Genomic DNA, 21,881 nt, shown 5'->3' with positions numbered 1-21,881 from the left:
CTACGAAACAAAAATGAATCTGTGAAAAAGGTATTGTTATTTTAACAAAGCCATAAATAACAAGCAATGGATTCAAGTGTAAACATCTATTAAAATAATTAATTTCTTGATACAGAATCTGTTTTGTATTTGCTTCATTATGTTGCAGCACCTCTATTAGTTTCAGAAATTGTGTGCTAATCTCTTCATCATTTTAAAGGAACCCATTTGGCCGTGTTCGAGGCGTGCTACAATCGCTCAGAAGCCTCTGGGAACCTGTTCCAGCACTGCAGAGGATGAATCAATGCCATCATTAGGGAAGCAATTAAAACCCAGGGCTAGGAAAGGTAACCGTGCAGATGCACAGAAATAAAGAAAACATAAGCTGGAGAGCGTTCCCAAGGTTCAGAGCGTTTAGTTATGGACACAAGCTTGGTTAAAAATAAACCTTGAACGTCAAAAACCTATGACGATTACAGCAGTACACATCGAAGGACCACAGCATCAAGAAAACCTTGCTTTTTATAGTTTTTCAACCAATGAAAAAGCAAATGTAAGATAATGAGGTCATTTTTGGAGATCGAGACCACATCTACAATCTTCGCTCTTTCATCTTCTTGTGTGCATGGATATAAGCTGCCGCCCTGCACTCTCTGGCGAAAACATGTTATTCAGATCGAAATAAAGGTTGGGTGGACTCTCAGATGTTCATGTTTTAGGGAGAGAGAGACAGAAAGAGACAGAGAGTGAGAGAGATGTAAGTGGGTACACAATGTGCTCTTATACAAGCACTGCACCGACGCATGGAGTCCTTACAGAAGATTCTGTTCTCAACGTCGTGCTAATACAACAAAAGTGATCGGGCGGACGTCTTGTTAAAAAGTGCCACTGAGGATGACAGTTCCAACCTTATTATGACTTATGGGAATGACCGATTTCGTCCCGATTCTTACTAAACGTATTTTTGGACTCATTATAAGAAGGAGAACGCTCAGTTTGGAGGGTTACCAAAAGTGCTACTTTGATTAAAGAGCTTGCTGACTCTCCAACTTGTCTGTAACCGTGAATAATCATGAAACTTGCACAAACAGGGCATCCATTAAAAATGATTGGAATCCATTATATAGATCTAAATTATGTACAGTATTCTCTGCAAATGTGTTTTTCGAGTATGCTTACAACCTCGATCTCACTCGGATGAGCAATGCTGCCCTTTCTTGACAAGATAAGGCAGAGAATCCTTCCTGCCTTGATGGCCCAGATAGATATTTGCGCGTGTGGCAATCGCTATCAATCTCCATAGCCCTTAAGCTATGCACACTTCAAAAGAGAGCGCTACACGGGGTTTGTCATTGTAGGAACATAGAGGACATTCAGGCCCTGGGGTGAAGGTTGCTTCTCTAGGAATAGGAGAACAAGCAAGATGCTCTTGTCCTCCAGGCAGGCACCTTAACAGTATCTAGAGACCCGACCGTCCACACACACTCGCATATGCATGCACACAGAACGAGTGGGCGAATGTCTCTGGAGTTGTGAGAGGAACAATTAAAAAAAGAACACTTCAAAGATTCTTTGCTTTTTATGGACACAGGCTATTATACGAATGTAATGCGACATATCCAAAGTTCTATTTTTCACGCACACCTGAGCTTCAGAGCAAAGCCAATCTAAAGTAGTACTATTCCAAGGGAACACCTAAATTTGGTTAGTCTGTCCACTGCAAATAGAAAGCACACCTGGATTCCATGAAACAGTCTAAAGGAAATTGATTATGCAGCTTGCAATACTTTATGCATTACCCTCAACATTTTTTCTTCTGAAGTCAGCACTTCTAGTCTTCCAGGTTGCCAAAACTCATGCAGGTAACAAAACAAAAGGACAACTACTGTAAACCAAAAATGCCAGATCCTTAATGCCCAAGAGCAAGCATGAATACTGCTGCTCAAATGAGCCAGCATTGAAACCTCACCAGGGTTGAGGAATCTCACTTTGTTTGCATATGTGTGAATGTGTGTTCAGAGAGGGAGGTCACGTCTCTTATACTTCCCATGTAGCATTCTGCATCTTTTAAGGAACAGTTCACCCACAAATGTAAATGTTGTCATATTTTACTCACCCTCAAGTTCTGATGAACACAGAGACAGATATTTGGAAGAATGCTTGTAACCAAACAGTTCCTGGCCACCATTGACTACCATAGCAGGACAAATGACGATGGAAGCGAAAGGTGACCCAGAACCGTTTACTTTCCTACATTCTTCAAAATATCTTCTTTTGTGTTCATCAAAACAAAGACATTTATTCAGATTTGTACTTGAGGTCAAGTAAATGACATCATTTTCGTTCTCGGGTGAACCACTTTGGTACACCCCCAGGTCATCTGACATCAATACACTACACATGTAGCTAAGCATCTCTATCTACCTGCTTTCAGATCCCCAGTGCAAGTCAATCTCATTTTTACTTGGTTTTAAAAAGGAACATTTCTTTTGATAACCTTTTTAATAATAGTTTGGAAAATACAACTCACAAAACGTTTAACCCACATCAAGATGAATACGCACTAGGAGTTTGAAACAAACATACAAAACCAAGTGGATATTGGACATAATCCTGATATAAACCGTGTGAGAACTAGTTCTGGTTTGCTTTAGGTTTTTTAGCCTCTGCCTGGAATTCCCCACAGCGCCATCTAGTGAGATTACATCTTAATACCCAGTGTAATGGAAGCCAATACAACATATGTGACATGTGTGTGTGACACAAGTACAAACAGCACCTATTTTGAGAAAATGTATACACACTTAGATCACATTGTGAGTCAGGATGTATTTATTTGCCAAATAACTATCAGACTAAAACATCAGACTGTAACTTCTGTCAGTGCGTGGGACTTATATGATACAAGTTCATTAAATTATCAGAATGTGCCCTTGAGAGTGCTTTATATAAAAAAACATTAACATGCAGCTTTTCCCTGGAATAAATGTACAGTGCCTTTGCAAGATGTAATTAGCAGAACCCTGCAGCTCCACAGAACTTTAATAAAGATGATTAAAACTGCACCCTACTATGAGACAAATAAACAACTTTTAAAACATACCTCAGATTTTTTTGGGAAAACAAATTCTCCAAAATCATATTAGTTTGGTCCAGGGGGCTTTGAGCTCAAAATGAAACTCAATATTACACGCGCAATTACAAAAGATGCACAAAAAATAAGCACATTGCCTAAATAAATGCATCTTGTTAAGTGTATTTATAACAGTGTTTAGATATTTGTAAAATACAGAGATTACCTATAGAGCTTTTAAAATGTTAGATATACAAAATATACAAAATAATGCGTTGACATCAAAATGCCCTGTTGTTTGCAGATGGTATGCAGATTTCCTACTTACATACTTAAACAGATAAGATTTTATGGGGTCTCTATACTAAATAATCAAAATAGAATGCTTGCTAAGAAAATATTCATTTTTTCCTCAACCACATTCATCGCATATCCCAACATCAACCAGCAAAATAAAGGACTGATGTTCAAGCTTTATGCTCTGAACACCAGCAGCATGAGAGCATAGAGAATATGTCAAATGCATTAAAAGCGTGTTGGCCCGCACTTGTTGGCTGGATGCAGTGGCTCGGCATTGGCTAATATGACAAGCCAGTGATTCGCCTGACATGTAAGTTCAATGAAAAATGGATACACAATCTGTTGGTCGCTGGAAGAGTTCCATCACTCTCCCTTGTTTTCCTCGTCTGTGTGTGTACTCGGGATGACAAAACATTGAGAATGAAAGGCTGTGTCCTGCGTGGAAGACCAGCATGATGTCTACTGTACGCTGCATACTGCTAGCTACTTTAAATAAGAACAGTACGTAAAACAGACTGGATTATGCAATGCTAAATATTTCAAACAACAGCATGCATTGCTGCAATCAGATCCTGTGGTTTGGAACAGCGGATGTCGATAAGAATAAAAATGGTTTCGATGGTGATGTAAAATCATTTATAAATGTCCTTGTTTTTCATCTTATGACTAGATTACTTCAGAAAAAAACATTGCAGTGAATGATCATTTGGATTGTAATATCTAAAGCTCAAGTGCTCAAATTTGTTTTAGATCAAAATGTGATGCTGTGCTGCTTGGAAGCACCAGAGAACAGTCTGTTTACTGTAACAGTAATACATTTCTTTGGAAAAGCAATGCTAACCTTATTAAAATCTTATGAGAAATTCCTTTAGCAAAACTGGTGGGTATAGATAGTGATGATTATATTAGGTAGACCTTTGACCTTTGTTTCCCTTGCCGAGTGTAATTCCAGAGGGGAAACCCTGAACCCGACATATCTCCCTCAGCCGATTAGAATTGAATGCGCCAGTGTGAGTTTCTTCGATCAGCTTTTCTATCACAAACACAAGAATCTGGTTATTGCCATCTGAGGAATTTTTACCCTTTTTTTGGGAGAAAATCGATATGTTAATTTGCTATAAAAGTCTCTTTATGACAATTACTAGGGGTGTTTAGTGATGCTTACTAAAGAAAAGTGCTTTTGATTTTAGTGAAGTAGAGTTATGGTTCTTAACCTCCTAAACGTGGGATAATCAAATATAAATTAAAATAATTATGCTATAAAAATAATAAATAACAGAAACCATAAGCATAAATGCAACTCTAAAATACATTTTCATGACTCTCCAAACCAAAAACATATTGAATAGATGTATATTTTCTAAAATGATAATTACCCTTTTTTAAATAATACACGTTGTAAAAATGTGATTAATATATTAAATATATTAAAGGGGTGGTGACATGAATGAAACACATAATGAGTTTAAAAAACTATTTGTGAAGCTCAGCTGAGGTTATCCAACGGAATGATGACAATCATCAGAAGAGGGCTGTTACACCAAAGAAAACCAAAAGGGAAACAAAAATCTGAGGGGATTTAAAACAGGCTGAAAGTTCATAAAGGCAAAACAATCTTTTAATCTCATCTCAGGGAGTAAACTAAAAAAGACCCCTTTGAACTAAAAATTTATGAAAATGACACTAGTAAATACTTAAATAAAAAATATATATATACGAATCTAGATAAAAAGTGCAAAAGTGAAATAGATGATTTATTGCAGTTTGGAGAGATGGAGCAGACAGCCGTTTCAGTGTTTGCAGACCACTGTATACACTTGATATGAGGCTATTTAAGAGATTCTGTGTGGACGGTTTCTTTCAAAACCATCTGCAGGACACCTGACTTCCACTCAGCTGTGTGCTGACCCTCCGTTCTGACCCTTGTCTGACGACTGTCAATCTTTTCAAGTTGTAACAATGTTAAAGAACAGGGGCTGTGTGGTTTGACCTGACTGCAATGAATGCAGGTCTCTGTAATTGTTAAGTGTACAATACATAGCAGAAAAAATACTGCAGAAATGTATTGACTTAATTAACAGACTAACAATACAACATACACTTTCATCCACCTTTATTGGAGGTCTATAAAATCTGTAAAGCTGCTAGGAATATGTACTGTGAAAAACTTTATAAAAACATTTTTTGAATGAAAATGTCTGTCTATCATGATATCATATTATGTTGGAATATAGGGTTACAAAGTCATATGCTGTTAAATATTCTGCTATATGTGCTTTAGTCTTTTGGATGTATTATTGTGACAGTTGTGACCATGCCTGTAAAAGCCCAAATAAAGTTTTTTTGTGATTTACTGTTTTCTACATCTTCTACATCATCTGCATAATGTAAAGAACATTCTATAAAAACGTAACACTGATATTTTGAAGATTGTCTGAGTCAGGCCATGTCAAAGATTGAAATCATAGTGAAATTAAAGCTTGAAATCAAACTTGTTATCTTGTTATTAGGCTTGTTATCTCATAATTCGATTTTGATGGTTTTCCCAGACAGGGTCACAATTTTCATTACAAATTGTTAAAAAAGCAATTATTGAAATTGGAAAACATCTTTAAAATATACCGACTTACTAATGTCTCACTAATTAAAAAAAGGTGGCATTGAAAATACATTATACACATAATAAGTTTTCTATTCTGCATATAAGATTCAAACGGCACCAAACATCACTCTGATGCACGGCAATGGTCTGTCACTGCATACCTCACGCTGGCAAATGCCATTCATCTCAACCAAACTTTATACCACTTAATTCACATCACAGACACACACAATAACACACCAACACACAGCCGAACCCCTGTGTTAACAGATGTTTCAAACCACGGGAACTGGTCCAACTCCAAAATAGTTATTTTCTGAAAAACTCAACATTTATTCAAGGACAATTGAATCGTGCTCACTATGCAAACCACAATTACCACAAGAGTATGTAATTACAGTAGCATCCAAAAAACACATCTCAGTTAGCTAATTTCACCAAAGATCTCCCTCTGAGGTTTTACAAAGCCAGAGGGTCAGGGCTTCAAAACCACATCTGTTGAATTTAAACAAATAATTCATATAGCATATTTTCAGACATCTCAAGGATTTTTCTTCAAGACATTTCAGCAGACAAACGTCTGCGAGGGAGTGACAGAAAACATGTCACATGTTTGCGGCTTCAGACTGGCGTTAATTTGATATGAAGGTCGTAAAAGGAGAAGAGATAACTTCACAATGTTGAAAACATTATGCTGTTATCTGGATGCTGTATCCTGTGCACTTGTCTTTATCTGAGATCTGCAGGCATGCTAAATAAAGAGGTAAGTATCCAGATGACATTGCCTCTGGGCTGATCTGGGGACGCTCTCCTTATCATCGCGCTACATATCTGATCTCTGTTTCTGGCTTCTGGAAAACCATAGAAACAAATATTACAAAGAGCCAGAAAAAAGCACACGGGGAGAATGTGAGACTTTATGCTTCTTTGAGTTTTTGGACCTGATATTCAGCATGTCTGTTTTAGCTTTAAGTTCATTCAATAACTCCAAGGTTAACCTGAACCTACAACACTAGGGATGCAATCCAAACCATCCACCTTAAGACTCTTATCAAGCTAGACTTTTGCATTCAGCCGTGTAGCATGATAATAGGAAATTTGCACTTTGCAAGGGTCACAGTGGGTGCAGCGCTGGTGGAGGCTACCGTGAATTATGGGACTTTTGTGTGCATGTGGCAAGCATTTGGAGCCTGGATGTCACCCTCCTCCTTAATAACTCCCATGACCTGGAGAGAGTCACTTTGATAATCCTCTGATAAATCAATGTCTGTGTTAAATGTCACTGGCCTTAGAAAGAGGGGGTGGGTGAGAGGATGTTAGAAAGACTTCCAGTGTTCCACAATGGCAAAAATGAGCTGTAATAGCTTTTTTGGGCAGGAATGCTCGAGGCCCATGCTGTGGCTCATTCACTGCTACATACTAAAGATAAAGTTCATTATTTAAATTAGCTGTTCCCCTGCTAGGCTGGCAGCCATCAAGATAAGAAGATATAAAGAGAATCAACACTGTTGTGCAAGATATGTGAAAAAAAATTGATCGGATTGTCTTATTATAGTTTAACATGTGCAGAGAGGCACAAGGGGAGTCGCTTTGGTTTTCACGGGTTGTTTGCGAATCACCACAACCATTTAGATTAATTCAAAGCAATTTCACAAATTGGTACAAATGTACCATCCCTTTTAAAATGACCTATTATTAACCAAGACTAGCACGTTCGGGCATCACGTCTTTCCTCATCAAAAGTAAACTATTTTCGACCACACGATTGCACGAACTATTAACAAAATGTTTGGATGTTGGTGCCACCTGTACCCTTAAATTTAAACAAATTGATAAAAATGTTATTCAAGTCACCATAGTCATGATACAGTTGCCTGTATAACTCCAGTGTGATTGTTCATATATCATTTATCATTTACCGTACCCACCGATGTGAATGGTACAAAAATGTACAATTATTAAAAAACAGCATACTGAAGCCCCACCCCTAAACATACCATGACCATCTCGAAAGCAAAAATGAGATCGTACAAACTAGCCACCTCGTAAAATAGTCACGTATTTCAGTGAGATTGAGTTAGCCAAAAAGACAAAGTCAAGATTTGTTCTCCTTCAGATCATATAAGGTAAAGCGAACCCAAAGGGTGCCACAAATGTTTGAGACCATTATTATTTCACAGCCTTCTATAATTGAGAAAAGATGAAACATGACACAGAAAAAGAGCAGCTACGAAGCATAATTCAAATGTCTTTTTCAGTTTAACTTCACCTTAAGCAGAGGGAGAGCCCAGCATCCTATTTTCCTGGCACTGACAATGGGAAGAGGTTACAGAGCCACTTATTAGATGGTTGTAGCACCGCACAGTTATTAATATTGATTTCCTCCTCAGGGAACATCAATTCTGTTCAGTACCGCTGCATACATATCCTAATGATGGGACTTAGCCTTCAAAGAAAATCCCACTGCAGATTCAGCAAACCGCAGGGACTCTTGGAACCAGAGCTGTGAGGAGCCGTACTCTTATATAAACAACATAATGTTGCAGCCAAATCGTCCAGTTCGCATCGGTTTTGACAAATGCACGCCGGCCATATCTGCGTGTTCTCTTATTGCATTTCCTCTTCACTCGCAATCATTCGCAGCAGCAAACATGCAATTATTGATACTTCTGTCACACAATAATAGCATTGTTCTGTCTCCAGAATGGAACATGTTGACACCCAATTGTGTCATTATTCAATTCCCACAGTGTTTCCCGACAGAAGCAATGCAGGCAGCAGCGATTCTTAAAGTTGGGAGCAATATTCCTAGGATGGTATGCGGTGCTATTTATTCAAAAGCATTCAATCATAATGTCACGGGAATGTGTTATTTCTCGAGGTTTGCAGTCTGCGTTACAATGAGAGGTATTTCATATTTTCCTTACAGATGAGGACACTTTATCTCACTTTATGAAAGTCGTTCTTAGGGGAGAATTTTATCACATCGTAGAAAGGTGATAACTGCTCCGAGGAGGCTCCAGGTTATGATTAGCCGAAGTATTTCTTGACACTTATGGCTATATGTATCTGTATATATTTAACTGGCCTCTGTTTCAAAAGATTATGGATAACATAAAAGAAGGGGAAAGTGGAATTGAATGGATTCCTTTAAACCTAATTTTAACAAAAATAAACGACTTGCACAGAGAGCTTCAGGAGTCATTTAAAGGAGCTGTGTGTAATTTTTTTGGAGGATCTGTTGACAAAAATGCAAGATAATATACACAACTATGTGTTCAGAGGTGTATAAAGACCTTACATAATGAAATGTTATGTTTTTTATTATTTTAGAATGAGCTGTTTCTATCTCCATACACCACAGATCCCCTTGCATGGAATTCATCGTGTACTAAACGGACAAACTGCTCTACAGAGCGCATTTCGTAAATTTGTTATCTCCTTCGACAAAGAAGCGAAAACGTGCCCTGTGTCAGCCACTGAAGTGTTAGCCACTGAATGGGAGGGGTGGAGTGAGCTGTTGGTTTCAAATTGAATACACTGTACCTTTAAGGAATGCAGAAATGATAATTAAGAGTTTGTCTATCGTAACAGGAATGCAGCAGTGGTATTACCAAAGCAGCAAGGTTGTAGCAAGGCTATTTGTGGTTATGTCAGAAACACTATCTCTTCAACACTTTTTTTAAGGGGATAGTTCACCCTGTATTTGATAATTGTGGATCATTGAAGTCAGTGGTTGTCAACAGGGGGGGCTGTGGCCCACAAGAGAGACCCAGCTGACTTTTAAGGGGGCCTCAAGATGACTAAATATTTAAAATTAGACAAATTTTACTTGATTTAACATGATATTTCAGATTTTTGGCCATTTTTATAATAAATAAACACTTTTACAGTTAATGACAAGCTTTAAAATATTTTACTGGGTAAAATTTTTAGTTTTTGTGAGTGGGAGGGGGGCCTTTAAATATTGTTAAATACAACAAAGAGTCAAAAAATGAATTTATGTACCCTATGCAATTTCAAACCGGTATGACTTTCTTTCTTCTGCACAACACAAAAGAAGACATTTTGAAGAATGTTGGTAACCAAATAACATTGACCCCCACTGACTTCTATTGTATGGAAACAAAATGCTGAGACATTTCTCAAAATATCTTCTTTTTTGTTCTACAAAAGGTTTTGAGTAAACCAAAACCTTTAACAGACCTTTCTCTTCAATTAGCCGTAAAGTTTTGGCTTGAAGCACAATTCCATCGAAAGTAAATATCTTTATGATTTAAGACGTTCTCTTAATGCAGACACTAATAACACGCACTTATGACCTCGGCCCTAGTGTTTTTGATTGAGTGCACTCCACATTTCAGAGTGATATAATGATTTCTAAAAGCAGCCATTTGTTCGGTGTTATCAATGATTGGCACCCCACCAGCAAGGTTAATATGACTGGAGTTGCACTGATTAATGGATGATTGTGTATATAAATTCAATTTGGCTGGCACCCAAAACAGATCCTATCCTCCAGTGACCGCGTTAGGTTTGTTGTCGTCCTCCGACAAGAGAAAAAAGGACATAATGCGCTACCTTCCAGACAAATAAAAATACATCCAAGGACCAGTGACTACACATTTCAGAAAAATAGAAAAACAGCAATAGGCAAGTTATTTTTCTTAATATCCACTCTAAACAAAATAGTGCTATATCGCACAAAAAGTGGTTCTCGGCTCGTAATCGTAGGGGAACCACTTTAAGTACTATACAGAACTACATTTTGGTGCTTCAGTTGTTCTTCAGCGGTTCTTTGGGATGACTGAGGTGCTACATTGAACTGGTGAAGAACCATACAGGGGCTCAACAGGTTCTTTATACTATAACCGTGTTATATAGCACCTCGGCCACCCCAAAGAACCTCTGAAGAACCACTGAAGCACCAAGATATGGTGCTATATAGCACTAAAAGTGGTCCTATGATTTCGAGCAAAGAACCAATTTTAGTGCTATATAGCACAATTTTTATAGAGTGTGTCTTTATTACTGGTTTAAAGAATGTTACAGTGGGCACGTTCCTGTTTCTACGCACATTGCTTTGCGTGTCTCTCCACTGTGCTCCCTAATGACTAAGGCTGGATTAAGAAAGTTGAATCTTAACCACACGCAAGGGGCTCATCACTGTCTCCTCTAGAAGATGCACCAGTAGCTCCGCATCCCCAGCGAGCTGCCATCAGGTCCAGGCGGCCGACTGTTTAATGGAGTACTCTATACAGCATTTCTGAATCTGACCTCGAACCCTACATCTAACCAGGCTTGGATGAAGGATTTGTATCCAGAGCCCGACTCCATCAATTACGTCCGGTAATTAAGAGTAAGCCTCAACGGGAGATAAAGAGCACCAGCCCCAAACAGTGACAAACACTTTTTCTTCATGGGATTTTAGGCTAATCTCATTTTACTGGAACCACACGTCCTCCGCACATACCTTTGATGTGTAAATTAGGACAGAATCGAAGAAATAAACACCGTCACAAGCCAAGAGAAAATGGAGGCTTTGGCAGAGGGCATATTTTTTGGACGGCAAAACACAATGGAATGAATGCAGAATTGCTGCTTCATCATGATTGAATTTTACTTGAAAGGGACGATGTTCAATGCCACCAGAATCTGTGTCGCCACAAGTGCGTCTGGAATAATTTTTCACATCCAACTCATGTTGGTGCCCAAAATGAATGTCCTAAACAAATATGAAAACAAAAACATTTGCGTTATGCACTTCAGACCCGGTTAGAGGAAATCTACACTGATGCTGGTTAGAGTGCCCTGGATTGTTTCCTCATTTTGCTTATTAGCATGTGCTTTAAACCAGTTAGGAAGGTCTTTGAAAGCTTTTCCAGGCCTCCAGACAATCGAAAACAGGCTGAATGTAGACCTCAGCTTAACAATAGAAACAGAAAGATTTACAGTGAGATTTAGAGTTTAATTTAACAGCTACATTTAACCAAGCTTCTTCCCACCGGGCAGACACTTTCCCTGGTAGACTATTTCTGATAATAATAAATAATTAAATTATCCTCACACACATTCTTAGGGCTGCACTCTGAAATTCAAAGAAGCTGCTTGAATGTGGGGTAAATAAAGGCATCAAAATGTTTTGACTCCTCGCCTTTGCAGCCTTGTCGCATTGTGATATCGCCTGCTCTTCCCCGCTCGGAAAAAAGGATCTGAGATGAGCAGTTGGCGCTCGCAGCCTGAAATATAAATGTGACAAAATAAATTATAAATTGACAATACCGCAAAGCGTGTTGCGCGAGTCAGGCGGTTTTGGTTCAGAAGAAACCCAGTTATCTTTTTGACACGAATATACATGCTCACCATGATCCCTGGCTCCAAAAACAATGTGTTATCACTTGAGGTTTGCCTGCATTTAATTTTAACATCAGTACCTGCTCGCGACTTTAGTCTGCCTGTCAGAGAATACACAGCTGGGCTCAGAGCGAGCATGACAGCTTTGTCACTAATGGGAATATGCTGTACAGAACTTTGGCTGTAGGACTGTTTTTGTCAGAGACATGGAGGTCCCAAAGAGCCTGTCTCAGGAAAGACTTTCCCTGCATCTGTTTCCTCGGAACGGCTCGCTGACCAGAACGCCCTTGAAGCTACTGGGTCTGTGTTTTCTCTACGTCATCCCCTGAAAACTGTTAGAAGTATCTTGATCATGTAGAAGATTCCAAGGACATGGTGGTATTGTCAGTTTCCTGGCCCAACCGCTGTGTTCTCTTTTAGCTGCTCTTCTTACCATTGAATACAATCGTGAGCATATTTTGCAATGCGTACCAAAAAAAGATTGGGTAGGTAATTGTTATATATCTTTTTGAAGTGATATTTTGAAGAATGTTAGTAATCAAACAAACTTATATTGTACAGACACAAAACCAATGCAAGTCAATGGGTTACCAACATTCTTAAAAATATATTCTTTTGTGTTCTGCAGAAAAAAGAAAGTGTTGAAAGAGGGTGAATAAATGAGAATTCAACAGAATTTTGGGTTGAAATGTGACTTGAAAGCCAACAAAAATAAAATAATAAAATAGAATTGAATCAAAATAAATTCTTATTTTAGACACCCAAAGTAATGGTAATGGCAGAAAAATTTAACAAACTAGTGAATTTGTCTTAAAGGTGTTTCGTTACCTCTGCTGTTCTTGTATCTTCTCTGCTGTGATTCCCTGAACCACCTTCTCCAGTTCATCTGTGTCTGCACTTGGCTCCACCACCACTTGCGTCTTGCTAAAGGCGTATCGTCCAATGAGCAGCCCCAAAACAAACACGCCCAACCCTGCTAGCAGGTATTTGGCCAGACAGGTCCAATTCCGTCTCTGACCCTTAGGTACTGCACGACTGAAGCGAGACACGTAATTAGGATCCTCTTGTAGGCGCTCAAAGCGTCCGTGGGGAGATGCAGAGGGTTGAATTGGTTCCAGATCCGGGTCCATGCCCCCGCCAGAGGAGCTGCTTACTGGTTGATGCTCCACACATTCCAGCTGAAATCGATCCAAACCTGGTTCCTCTAGTTCCTTCTCCATGTCCCATTCCAATTCTAGAGAGGCGGCATGCAGCTCTTCGCTCTCCAGATCCCGCACACGGAGTGATCCATGGCCAGCGCGCACCTTCCTGTATGCCATTTTTGCAACTGTAAACATACACAAATACAAATGTATATTTGTAATCAGATAATACAAATGCCACTCTGAATACATTAGTAACTTATTGAATTGGGAGGTAAACTAAGCCCTATTGGCTATTTAGAAGGGAGAGGAGCCATTCAATATGTCCCACCATAACGTCCTGTTTCAATGGAAATAATGTTGAACAAAGTTGAGTATTTAGGGTCTTTAGAAAAGAGATAGTAGATGTGTCTTGGTTCCTGTGTGTTCGCCCTGTAGTGAAATGAGGTAATAGTGTGTAAATATTGCTACTCATGGTCATGTACATGTTGCTTCTTCCACAGCGTCCAGTCAAGTAACATTATAAATATTAATGAGCCATGCTTTCATGAATTATTTAATTATTTAAAACATAACAACGGCAGCCTTTCAGCCAATAAGTTACGTAACATCCTGTGATGAAATGAATAATAATAAGCGAACCTTTAACTTTCGAAGCAGAAATAAATTCTAAAATAAAATCTTCATAAAGGAATATGAGGTAATCAGCCCGTACAATACTTTATAGTAAATATGTAGTTAAAAACATTACAATATAGATTTAAATAGTCATGACAAGAAAGATAATGTCTCTATTGATTTGATCCGGGGCCAGTTGCATAAACAGTGCATAAATAGTCAGGACTCATCATTATACTTTGCATATTTCAATTAGACCAATCTACAACTGACTTGAAAAAGTTATGACCATAGTTGAAGAAAGCATGTAGATGACTAACTTGTAAGACTAGTCTAAGCAGTTTATGCAACCGGCCCCTATTGTTTTATCCAAAGAAGTAAGAAATCAATATATATTGTCAATCGTAGTGTATATTCTTGCTTATCAGAAATGTCATAAGGTGACAGGACTCATATTGTAGGGTGCAGTCTGGCAAGTTCACAGAATTAACTTATGTGACAAAGTTTTATAATCAAACAACAGTTACTTTATAAATATAAAAATAAGTATACTTAATTATACTTAATATATTTTTAAAGCTTATGGATCCACAAACAAAACAGGACTCAACAGTCTGTGTATTTATTATTAAGGTTTGTGTATTTAGTGTTGAGGGTCTGGTTGAAAAACAAAGCTTCATTTCAAATACTCGTATGATTTATTGGAAATCAATGCAATTTTATGTTTCCGGCAACTGAATCTACATCCGATAAATTACCATTCATTTATAACTTGTGAAGTAAACGTGTTTATTGACAAGATTTTTTTAAAGACCATGGCAAAAAGTAGCTAAATACAATAACTTAATTCAACATTTATATTTCTACATTATCTAAACTTATCTAAAATAATACTATTTTCTCAAAGTTTGAGACGCAGCACAAAAATATTACTCTGTTTTATTGTGTAAACAGGTTCGATTAAAAAAATAATCACAAATGTGCACTTGTGAAGCATTAAACTTCTGTGGTTGGTTTTACTAGGGAACTGTGCCGGTTGACATCTTTAAGTCTTTATATGACCAGTCCTTATCTTAAACACAAAGCATTCTCTACACAGACAGGCCACAATCGCAGGGAGGGATGTACAGGCTCACAGTTTGACTGTAACTGCTAAAAAAGATCATTAAGGGTGATGACTTGGTTGGTTCAAATTCATAAAAGAGAACGGAATGTCTCGGTGCACCATCAAATTTAACTATCCCTTTAACAGACACCACCATCAAACTCAGAACAGCCCAATCGATAATAACAAAACTCCAAACTGCCCAGAATTTCCAGACCGCAGACGGGGCCATTATCCAGTCAAACAGAGTTCCTGAAATAGGTTCCCTTTTAAAAATTACAGAGCGTAATATCTGCTGCCGGCACAAGGCAGAGAGGAGCGAGTCTGAGAAACCTTTGATAGTCAGACTTAAAATAGTCATTTAGTGGTGGGGAGAAATCTCTTATGACGGAAGGAAATAACTTTGTAACTACTAAACATTCGCCACACGTTTCATCAAAAATGGTGCTGAGGTTTTTACAACACGTTTTGTACATTCATTTTGAGTGTGTTCCCTGCCTCTGCCTTTTATATCATTTGTGGTACAGATTTTTTCTCCTTTACAGGAATGAAGGTATATGAATGATTTTTTTTCACTTTTAAATAGGCACAGCGGAAAATGAGAAGAGAAACTCAAGTTGGAAATGATGTGCTTTTGTCTCTGAACATCAATCTTCGGTGCCCCACAAAACGTCCATTATTTCGGGCCGGCGTTCAGAGGAGAGATCCGCGTGGCGCTTCTTTTTCACTCTGACCCTGGCAATGATATGGGTTATCAGACTCTCAGGACAGTGCTAACCCTCATCTTCTCATCTCCCTTCGGCTAAACCTAACCCCTCGCGCTCGGCTCTTTGCTCACAGACTGACAGATGACGCTCAATCACCAGAAATGCTGGTAATTTAACGCCTTTCGACTACCCAACAGGGCCATCAATTAAAGTCGTGGGGAATACGGCATCTTTGACTTTTCTCTGTGATTGATGTTACTGGGAAACTGGAAAGATGCTTCTTCATATGCCGCGTTTCCAGCCTGCTAGATCCAATCTGCGCCTATTGGTAATGCAAATGAATTCACAGAAAAACAACAGAATAATTTCTTCCTGCAAATAGCGTTGTTTATGTGCATTGTTTATATTGTTTTAGCATCTGAATCGCTTAGGAATTATGCATATCAGGCAACAGCCCTAAACATCAGTTTTGCACACTGCAGTTCCACATGTTGCAGACTAGTTCTCAGTAGAGAAGGATACAGTAGCCCACAGCTTTCTTGCACACGTAAAGCTGTCCTTTAAAATAAAACTAATGAACTCAAAGAGTAAATGTTGTTATTTTCAAGGTCCTACTTTGGTTTATGGAGTGTCCAACAACAAGTTTACGTACATACAAAGTGTAAAAACACACAGTTATTGTTACCTTACTTCTTGACTGACTCTCAAAGGTTTCGTTCGGCCATTCATCTGTCTAATCCCCTCCTTTCTGTCAGCCTATTCTGATCTGATTGGTCAGATGGTCAAGTCTGCTGTGATTGGTCTAGTGCGTACATCGTCGCAGTGTCTCAAACGCAACGTAGGCATTACAATGAGTGACACAAAGCTGACACGGAACTGAAATTGGAACGACAGACGACTCGGTGTCGGCTACTTTTTTCCCCGAGCCAATAACTTTGTTATTCGTTCACTTTCGGCTTTATGAGACTTTTTTTACTGCAGACTGCTTTCATTCACACACAGCAACATTACACAATGCATGACATTTTAAGGACATCGTAATATTTTCTCTTTAAGTACTGCATCATTCGATGGATTAATACTGCCATGATCAAAATAAATTGTATGCACATCTCTTCTTAATGACATTGTATTTACAGACTGTTGTCCACAGCAGTGATAAAAAACAGGGCTGGCTTTTGTTAATAAAGCGCATTCTGTAATAAGCCATATTTGCATAAAGGGATTTGTGCTGAAAAGAACGATAAATACACAATTAAATAACAATGAAGCAGTGTTATAGCAGCACAGATAGCACATGGTTAAGATGTATCGGTTTTGCTCTGAAATATCACTGTTTAGTGGATTCATCCCCATGTGAGAAATAAAAGATTTTGATTTAGATGCCCTACTACTATCATTATATTTGCTACAGTTTGATTTAAGCAACCCACTGCAGTGAAACTCTGGACACCAGATGTTGTGTTTCTGGATGGACACCTTGTGTTTTGGGATTTATCTTATCAATATTTATGAAGCCCGTCAAGACAGCATTTATGTTTTCCAGGAACAGGTATAGACAGGCTGAGTAGATCATGTCAGCCTTGGAGGTGGAAGGCCCGGGTACTGCTTGGGGCAGGCCAGACAGTATGCTTGGAAAAGCAAGAGTGATAGCATCTATTAGAAGATGCTAGAAGTTTCTTGGAATTAATCCTACAAGAATCATCCAGCATTGGACACTGTGTCCTTTCTATAACACACCCTGATATACCATGAGCATCTCGTGGATGTCTCGAGCAGTTAGACTGACACCAAATTGCTTGCACAGACTAACCGCACATACTTTAGACGTGGAAACAAAGCAAAAGACCTGTTGAAAAAAATATATATATATGGATAAAATAAATATTTCAGATTAGTTGAGGGAATTAAAATAATTCATACAAACTAAAATGTAAATTAAATGTAACTAGAATTGAATACATTTTAATCGAATGATTGCAATGAACGCTCAAAAACTGCTGCAGTACATGGAAATCTTTCAAAGGAATTATATTTTTGTGTTAGAGACAATAAGCCTATTTATTTCATTCACTTTTCTCTGTTTCTCAGCTACAATAAATCCGCAAAAATAAAAATTATTTTACTTACAAACTAGAAATATCAATGTATTCTTTCAAACTAAACTTTATAAAACCAGCGTACTGGCAAATGAAAGGCATATAGAGAAAAGAAACGCTCTTTTTTTATTTTTTGTCCTTGCAGGAGGTGAAGAAGAAAAAGTAAAGGCAAAATAAAAGAAAAAGACATCTCAGACTTGTCCCGCTTACCTGTCATCACATTTGACACAACCTTGTCAGTTACCTTAGTTAGAAAGCATGAAACTAGCTGTCAATCATGCCAGTTGCTGCTTATGTCACACAGGGCAAAGCAATCTCACGTCCTAAAGAATAAGTTAAGTCTAATAAGAACAGATACTTGCCGGTCCTACAGCAACTTACCAAAGAGTATCTTTACAAACACGTTCATGATAGGAATATGTTAGAAAGCATTTCAATTACAGGTCCAGATTAAAACATGACAAAGAAAGTCTGCATATGTACAGATCCCCCACTACCTTTTTTTCTAATTCTGACAGTTCCTATAAGAGTGAAGATTTTGCAGCATCATAGATGATGGATTTCAAATCTGAAGGCTCTCCACATGATCTCATAGAGACAGACATCTGCCGAATTGATAGAGATACGTGTCGTCGTTTGCCTACAAAGATAATTCAGAATTCATACAAGGTGAAACACAACTATCCCCTAGCAGAAATAGGACAGGCCATGGAAAGCATCTTCAGGCCCAAGACACCATAGAAAAGTGCAATTTTCATATGACACATGAATAAAATATGCATCCTCAGGGGTACATGCTACATATCTTGGAGGCCTCACCCACATTAAATTCTAAAATATAGGTCAGACAAGACCAAAGTGTTTTCCCACCAAACTGCAAGGTAAAAGTATACAGTATATATTGTTAACAGATTAAATATTATTAACAGAAAGTGCCGAAAGGGTCACCGGGTAAAATGATACTTATACATATTTGATGTTCCTCCCATAAGAGTAAATCTAAAAATAGACAGACAAATATATACTATTTCAGAGGAAATAGCGTTGTTTGTTTTCATGGACTGTCTGCGCAGTTTTAAACATTCACTGAAAGATTTATGCAAACTAGGTAATACTGAATATGTGCTACATTGCCCGTCTATATATACTCATCATTTATTGGATTTTAGTACTTGCAGTTTAGTTTGCCTACTACATTTAGCTTTAACTATGCACGACCCTCAAACTTAAACACTTTTAAACGTCAAGAGTCCCACTGCATTGGGAAATGTTATCACTTAAAGCTCATCCTTAAGCATTAAAATAGCATATGTTGAAGTTTTTTCCAGTGATAATATTTGCACATGCCTTCTTCACCTTTGATTCATTTTTTATTCATAGATTTATGAACATGCTAATAATTCCTCAAAACAGCAGCGATCGTTTCAGTGCCGAGTCTATGCACCATTCTTACATGAGAACTTTCATGATGTCATAAGCGGAGGCAGTTTCAAACTGCATTTTTAAACTCTTTATGGTAAACTGCAGTTTTCAGGAGAAAATACACCGCAATGGTTTAAAATGATTCATTTGCACCACAGGGGGACTGCAATTCAAGGCTTAATTTTCACAGCATTTGCACTAAAAAGAACCACAGTAACATCTAAATACACATGATGCAGGGCTATACTAACACATATAGAATTAGTTAAGTGTGGTTAGTAAATAAGAAACAGCATTTTGTGCTGAAATATGGTCCGCACATCTATTTAGTGAAATGGCCCTCGAAGATGTTCATTGTAGTAGTGGGGAGGATTTTTATGGCAAATGCTACAATAAAACAGCACATCAAACCAGCACCATGTGGATAAAATAGCCCAACGTAAGACTAAACTGTTGTTGTGGAATTTTCTGTTCCACATTTATTAACAAGGAGAAACTAGCAGTGAAACTAATGCCGCACAGCAGAGAGTATGTGAATAATGTTTCATTTGTGCATTCAGATCAATACCTGCAGGTAAGACAGATACCAAAGCGATGAAGATAAAGCCAAATCAAAAGCCAAATCACCATTGCGAAAACACGTCGGCCAGAGCTACCAATCAATTACCTACGTCCATTACGTTCAACGGGAAAGGGAGGAAACAGACAGTGAGTCAAAAGTAACAGTCTTTTGAATGACTCTAGAGCAATACCAGGGTTATTGAGTACATCTATCACACCTCACCGCATGGGGAGATATTGTACCAACTTGCATCGACTAAAAATGCTGGATACATCTGCTAAAAAGACAAGCGATACAGTGTGTACTATTTAAAGTGTAGCTAGCACTCAGATCATTAAAGCGAAAATCAGACTAACAGTTGTGCATTAAAGTTCTATCAAATGAAAAATTGTTTCCCTTAAAACTGGAAAGATAATGGTCGAGCCAGAACAGCCAAACTTTGTTTGAGTTAGACATCAATTGCACGGTAAATCAGAACATAAAACATAAAAGCTATCTAAGGCCAGGTCATGTGATTTTTTACACTTTCTCCCACAGGTCCTTATTAACAACAGACACCCAAACTATGTGCACTTATTGGCTCAGGTTTTAAGATATTGCCAATGCCAAGTGTTCCTGGAAAAACAAGCAGTAACTCATTAGTTTCAAGGTGCACAAAAGGACGAGAGCTGACCAAAGGATTGAAAACGCATATATACTACATCAAAAGAATGATTAAAAGTATTTAGTCTGTGTTTATGTTTTGCAATTGCTAGACAGAATAATACTCAAATTGTGGCCATTCGCACAGCCATTGAAAAGAAATGGACCAACATTCGACAGGCCACAATCAACAACCTGATCAACTCTATGAGAAGGAGATGGGTTGCACTGCGTGAAGCAAATGGTGGTCACACCAGATACGGACTGATTTTCGAACCCCCCAATACTGTAAAACGGCACATTTTAGAGTGGCCTTTTATTGTGGCCAGCCAAAGGCAAACCTGTTCAATAACCATGCTGTCTAATCAGCATCTTGATATTCCACACCTGTGAGGTGGATGGATTATCTCTGCATTTGTTGCATCATAGAGTGCAGAACAGTACTCTACTCTCAGCCAGTCTTGTCTCATTGTTCCAAGGTTACCAGAGCGGGCAGGACGCAGTCCATGCCCGGACCCGACAAAAGCTGTGATGATAGAGATGAATAAAGGACGCGGCGACTTGACATCTCTTCACAAATTTTCAGCCGCTATTAGATTACAAATGATAATTTTAAATCAAAATTTGTTTTGCCTTCTTATGCAAGCACTGTCGAGCTTGTGCAGAGGCTTGACTTGACTAAAGTCTTAGATCTTTGAGTCCAGCTCATGAAAAAGGGGGGCAATAACAAAAATGTTGCGTTTATAATTTTGTTCAGTGTATTTGAATATGGTTGAATACAATAGGAGGCCTTGGAGTCAAAACCTCTGCTTTAACATGTAATTGCATTAAATAACAAAACATACAGTGTGGATATGTAAAGTTTTAAATAAAATCTAAGATTATCTAAACAGAATAAAAGATCAATTAAAAATAAACTTTACATGCGATTTACTATGAATTCTAATGAGATCCCAGTCATATATATTATAGTCTGTGCAATATTAAATGAACACTGAATATAATGAAACCTCTACAAACAAGGCAAAGAAGCTTTTGATGTGGGTCCTATGTGCAGGCATCAGTGAGAACAAGCCACCATCCGCTCCAATTTGCAGAGTGAAAACTCAAACATGTTTGACCAGACAATGAAAGCGTGACCTCGGGTCTCATTTAATTTGAAGGCTGTATTCTCGGCCGGTCGGCCAGCAAAGAACAGCCCGCGCTCTTTTCTCGCCGTGATTTAGGGAGTGTTTGATCTTTGCCACTCGTAACAAATCGACACTGCCACATTAAA

At 38.3% G+C, this 21,881-nt stretch overlaps 1 protein-coding gene across 1 annotated transcript in view; it reads right to left on the bottom strand.

Annotated features, from left to right (window-relative positions):
• Positions 1 to 21,881, bottom strand: part of naaladl2 (N-acetylated alpha-linked acidic dipeptidase like 2) — a 171,319-nt gene that overhangs the window by 105,245 nt on the left and 44,193 nt on the right. Inside the window, exon 2 of the mRNA XM_079483974.1 lies at positions 13,137 to 13,635. Within this exon, the coding sequence (XP_079340100.1) occupies positions 13,137 to 13,635 (499 nt within the window). The remainder of the gene's footprint in view (positions 1 to 13,136; positions 13,636 to 21,881) is intronic.

This window comes from Barbatula barbatula (genome assembly GCF_947034865.1).
Source record: "Barbatula barbatula genome assembly, chromosome: 20".
Classification (NCBI taxonomy): Eukaryota; Metazoa; Chordata; class Actinopteri; order Cypriniformes; family Nemacheilidae; genus Barbatula; species Barbatula barbatula.
The sequence above is the reverse complement of the archived record's forward strand: the minus strand, read 5'-3'. Positions and strand labels throughout refer to the sequence as shown.